Here is a 6,000-nt window from a genome sequence, read left to right as displayed (position 1 = left end):
TGATACCTTTAGGCAAATCCCACATCGACAAAGCACGAGAGAGATGCTAGGTTTGTCTATGTATCCCACATTAGTTAGTGGTAAGAGAATTTGACTAGTTAAATAGCCTGTGAGCTCCTTAACTGTTAAAACGGGTTTTGGGTTGCAAAGCCCAAAAGTAACCCATGATGGACTGTGTGTCTAAAGTGGACAATATCTTAATAGTGAGTCGGGTTATTGAACTAGGGATGTTACATAATCGAAGATGATTTAGTCATCAAAAAATGTTTCACTTTTTGAGTTAACTCTGATAAGGGAAAAATGTAACTTAATTTTTAAAATTTAAGTTTGAAGAGAAATTATTAGTTTTTAAAACCTTGAGTTAGAAATAAGATAAAATTTTATTTTATTTTTTTAACATTACATATTAAATAATAATTATATATTTAAAATTAATGAATTTTATTAACTTTAATTGTTAATAGGTGGATATTTAAATTTTCAAAAAGTTACATATATCAATTAATAATGTAGTAAACTTTTTGGGTGGGAATAAGTCTTTGGCCTTTTAGTTAATACCAACATTAAATAACATGTTAATGCTGTTGTGATCTGAAGTCCCACATCGCTTCCGTGCAGTCCACTGAGCGTGTATATAGGCAGGGGCCAGAAGCCCTTCACCTGATTGACGCGTAATAAAACCTTGAGGATCCTGAAGATCCAAAGAGGACAATATCATGTGGCCCATGTAGGTCTCGAACCTGGGGACGGGCCTGAAGCCCTCCCCCGCATGACGCGTTTTCATAAGAGAAACAAAACCGTGCGGGCCTGAAGCCCAAAGCGGACAATATTGTTCAGGCTATTTATAACATGTTATCAGCACGATTCGCGATGGGGGGGTGTGTTGTGACCTGAAGTCCCACATCGCTCCTGTGCAGTCCACTGAGCGTGTATATAGGCAGGGGCCAGAAGCCCTTCACCTGATTGACGCGTAATAAAACCTTGAGGATCCTGAAGATCCAAAGAGGACAATATCATGTGGCCCATGTAGGTCTCGAACCTGGGGACGGGCCTGAAGCCCTCCCCCGCATGACGCGTTTTCATAAGAGAAACAAAATCGTGCGGGCCTGAAGCCCAAAACGGACAATATTGTTCAGGCTGTTTATAACAAATGCCTAATTTTAGCAGCGATTTACCCATCGACACTGCTTAAGCAACAACTGGCCTTTAACTCTCCTACCATTTTCCCGCGAGAAGAAGAGTGGAGAAACAAACAAATCCAAAATAAATAATTAAAAAAAAAAAAAAAAACCACAAGGCGAGAAAGTGAAACGTCAAGACAGGTAAGCCGACATCCAATTTAGTCCAGCAAGATGGATGTTTCCAAAGCTCATGAGCTCTCCCGTCTCATCAACTGACGTACATTTCGAGCTCCACTCATCATTGTTAAATCCCTTTTAAAATCCAATCCAAAAACACACACAGCGATCACTAAAATCCCCAATGGATCCTTGCCCATTCGTACGTTTGATCGTCGAATCTCTGGCTCTCAAATTGCCTCTTGCCGCCACCAAGCCAGCCGGTCCAGGGGTTCATCCATCTGCCACTCCATGTTTTTGCAAGCTCAAGATCAAATCTTTCCCCTCACAAACTGCGCTTTTGCCGCTCTCCACATCTTCCAACGATGTTCCACCTGAAACATCTAACTCCGCCTTGGGTTTCCACCTCGATGCCACCGCCATCCGCCGACTCTCAGCCAAGCCCATCACTCTTCGCCTCTCCGTCTACACGGGTCGCATGGGTAGTTCCTGCGGCGTCAATTCCGGTAAGCTGCTGGGGCGTGGACACGTGATTATTGACCTTTCAGGAGCCGAGTCTAAGCCAATTGTTTTCTTTAATGGATGGCTGAAGCTGGGAAGTGAGACTGAAAAACCTTCCCCTCGGCTTCACTTAATGGTCCGAGCTGAACCAGATCCTCGATTTGTTTTTCAGTTCGGCGGTGAACCGGAGTGTAGCCCTGTAGTTTTTCAGATTCAAGGGAATAGTAATATCAGGCAACCTGTTTTCAGCTGCAAGTTTAGTGCTGATCGAAACTCAAGATCCAGGTAACAATTCTTTTTCAACAATTGCAGCTTATTAATTCAATGGATTTAGTCGCACTCATTCGAATAGTGTTGAGATAATTCCGATTTGGATATGCTTTTTTTTTATTTTGTTGATAAAGTAGGGCTCATGTGGGTTGTCAAGTTTCTTGGCTTAGCTGGCAACTCACATCAATGTCTTCTTATGCTAAGTTGGCCAGTGGCCACCACCACCACCACCCTATCTATATTCCTTTTTTTCTTATTTTTTTCCTTAGATGATATTAATCTCCATTTTTAGTTTCTTTTATGGTAATTAACTTTGAAAATGGCCGATCATAAATTGGCCCCTTCCACTCAGTAGTCTTTCTTATGATCCATAGGCTGCAGGCATGCCACATTTGGCACCCACCTGTTGTTCTTGATTATCTTGAATTGAAAATAATTTCGGCTAACTCAGTCGAGGATGTCAGCTTATCGTTGATTTGTTTAATATATAATAATAATAAGGAAGCCTTAAATTATAGTCATACTCCGGTCAACCGAATCAGAAGTATCCAATTAATACAACTACTTTGACTCCCGCCATGTGTAAGGATATCTGGTCGTTAAGTTCATCATGTTAAATAATTAATTTCCTAGAACTTTTCTCTGTTTGAAGAAGATTTTGTCGTTTGTGATTCTTGAAACCAGATCTCTGCCATCAGATTTCACGAACAATAACGCCATTAATCGAGGATGGATGAGGACATTTTCAGGAGAAAGAGAACGACAAGGAAGAGAGCGAAAAGGATGGATGATAATGATCTACGACTTATCTGGCTCGCCAGTGGCAGCCGCCTCAATGATCACCCCATTTGTCCCTTCACCGGGATCCGACCGCGTCTCTCGTTCAAACCCAGGCGCATGGCTGATCCTCCGCCCCCACGGCGTCTCCGTCAGCAGCTGGAAACCGTGGGGCCGTCTCGAGGCATGGCGTGAGAGAGGCTCCATTGATGGGTTAGGTTACAAGTTTGAGCTGGTAACCGATAGTGGCCCCAACAGCGGGATCTCCATTGCTGAAGCAACAATGAATGTGAAAAAGGGGGGACAATTCTGCATTGATAGTAGAATTATGAGAGATTCTTTGGTAAGTTTAAGATCTCCGGTGAAAGGATTCGTGATGGGCTCGACAGTGGAAGGTGAAGGAAAGGTTAGCAAGCCTGTGGTGCAGGTTGGGGTGCAGCACGTGACTTGCACGGCGGATGCTGCACTGTTTATAGCTCTCTCAGCCGCCATTGATTTGAGCATGGATGCTTGCAGATTTTTCTCGCATAAACTTAGAAAAGAGCTTTGTCACGATGAACAAGATGTCTTCTCTTAAAACCCCGATTCCTTCTTGTGCAGTGATAACCAAGCACTAATGGCTGGAGCATAGAAGATATGTTTTACGCGTTCTTCCTTGATTTGTTTGTTGATTTTTTCCCCAGGCTTAGAAGTGTGGCTGCTGATGGCTTTCTGGATTCTGGGAGGCTTTTTCCAGTTGATTAATTCGCCATGATTTTGGTCCTCCAAGTTGATATATAAATTGATCATTTGTTGCTGGTTTTGATTCACACTTATTTGTTACACTAGAGGTTTTGCCATGATCACATCATGTTCTGAATTTATACCTTACAAATTGGAAGTTCAAAATGTACAGAAAAACAAAGATTGGTTTATTTATTTATTTATTTTTATTATTATTACTCTTTATACAAAAAAAATTTGGTTTATCATATGTCATATGTCAATAAAAAAAATTTGCTCTTATTATCCTTGATGTGTATCATAATATGAATATAATTTTAAATTAAATATGAATATAATTTTAAATTAAAAATAAAATAATATCTAATTATATAATGATATATATAAAAATATATATACTTATTTATATATTTAAAATAGATAGGCCTTAATGAATTTAGAAAAAGTTGGGGGACTGAATTGAAAACTTCTAACCAACTCCTAGGATAATGAACATTGATTAACTAGAGTATTATAGATCCATATTAAAATGTTATTTTATGAATTAATAATTTTAAATTACAAATAAAATACCAGTTAATCATTTATTCATTTTAAATATATATATATATATATATATATATATATGACTTTTTCTTATATAGATTTGATGGTATTCAAGAAAAAATAATATTATATATATAAATAATGATATATTATTATATAATTAAAAATTAAAAATTAAATAATAATAAACTATATGATAACGTATCGTTATTTGTATATAAAATTTATATATATAATTTTATTGTTTAAGAAATTAGAAACTTCAATTTACTCTATCATGTGAAGTGTATTTACTTTTAATTTGGACAATATCACTAAGAGAAAAACCAAATAATTTAATATTAACTAAATTTAATATATATCAAATTTAAAACAAAAATTCGGATTGATTTGATATAACCTAAAGTGATATAATTGAATTCCCAACTAGAAATGGTCGGTTGTTAGACCTAATGCACAATGACAGATAGAAAACCTTGCCCTCCCTTTCAAAATTCGAACAATGCATTGATGCCAATTGAGTTATGGGCCAAACAAAAATTGACAAAAATTAGGGTTCTTTAGACCCTCTATATTCTGATTTTATATTTTAAAATATTATAATAATATAATTAATATAAAACCCCAATTTCTTTAGCATAATGTCCACCTTGCATAATGTCCACCTTTTTTAGGTAATTATACTTAAACCAAAATTCCTTTAAAAGTTTCATCATCTTTTTTAACATATGACATTATCTTTATTTTTTAGGGGAAATTATTGGGCATCCCAACTTTAAGGAATGCATTAAATCATCCACAAAGTTTAGAAGATAACATAGTACCCCAATTTTAACCATTGTTTATTTAAGAAGTGTGATGAGAATAACTTACAAGGATTAGACATAACTGACAAATAAACTACGGGTATGATGGTCGTTCATCCATAAAAATCATCAGTCATAATCAATGTTAACATAAATTCTTCACTTACTTCAATCTACAAATCCTCGATAGTTCCTTTTTCACTAAAAAACCACAAAACTAATTACCAAAATCACAATGTTTAATAATGGTCACTAATGTGAACTCAACTCCTCGTGAGTCTATATTTACTTTATTGAGGATATAGTTGGTTGGTTTGAAAAAAAAAAAAATAATTTGAGGGTGTTGAAACATATTCAAGAATAAATAATGTGGGAGGTTAGATAATTTTTCACCATTATTTAATTTTGGGTTTTGATATGGTTGATTGAGTTGATTTCAAAAGTTTATATATATAAAAAAAAGGACCTTTATAAAATAGGCTAAAAGACTATTTTCCATCCAAGTTTAGTTAGGTTCTCAAAATCACATCTGTAGGGTTTGAAAAGTAAAAAATGTCATTCATCTATTTAAATACTTAATTAATATTATAGGTAAAACTATCATGTAATAAAAAATTTAAAAAACTAAAACTTTTTTGTTTGCCCCCCTCAGTTTGAAAATCTCATAATTTCTCCCAACCCAAAGTTTAAAAAATTAACATTTTTTCTCTAAGGTTTACAAACCGTTGCTTGAGACGGTTGTTTCCGACCACGTTCGCTCTCATTTTTGACTTCTCTCTCCTTGTTAATCAAATCTCAAGCATCGGAGAACCTAATTTTCTCCGACAAAGATGAAATTGTCTTCATTGGAGGAAAACAAATTTTTCGATACTTGGAATTTGATTGAAAGAGAGAGATACGCTAGGAGGGAGAGTCAATGCAACTGAAAATGATGAATTTCATCGTCTTCGACAACGATTTGCAAAGCTCTAGGTATATGTTGATTTTTCAAACTTTGGATAAGAAAAATTGTGAGATTTTTAAATTGAGACAAGTAAAAGTAATAAAACTTTAGTTTTAATTTTTTTTTTAAATAATGT

General features: G+C 35.6%; 1 protein-coding gene across 1 annotated transcript; it reads left to right on the top strand.

Moving 5' to 3' along the window:
• The first annotated feature begins 1,288 nt into the window (after positions 1-1,288).
• LOC123194502 lies at positions 1,289-3,655 on the top strand. The gene is made up of 2 exons (XM_044607726.1): positions 1,289-2,084; positions 2,754-3,655. The coding sequence occupies exons 1-2, from the start codon at positions 1,483-1,485 to the stop codon at positions 3,421-3,423; spliced, it is 1,272 nt and encodes a 423-aa protein (XP_044463661.1). The 5' UTR covers positions 1,289-1,482; the 3' UTR covers positions 3,424-3,655.
• Positions 3,656-6,000: the final 2,345 nt, after the last annotated feature.

This window comes from Mangifera indica, chromosome 13 (assembly GCF_011075055.1).
Source record: "Mangifera indica cultivar Alphonso chromosome 13, CATAS_Mindica_2.1, whole genome shotgun sequence".
NCBI classification, from domain to species: Eukaryota; Viridiplantae; Streptophyta; class Magnoliopsida; order Sapindales; family Anacardiaceae; genus Mangifera; species Mangifera indica.
This window is presented reverse-complemented; position numbering and strand designations above follow the sequence as displayed.

Coding starts and splice junctions, on each gene's coding strand:
- LOC123194502 (XM_044607726.1), top strand. CDS start 1,483: ATGGATCCTTGCCCATTCGTACGTTTGATCGTCGAATCTCTGGCTCTC. Junction 2,085..2,753: donor GATCGAAACTCAAGATCCAG/GTAACAATTCTT, acceptor TCTTGAAACCAG/ATCTCTGCCATCAGATTTCA.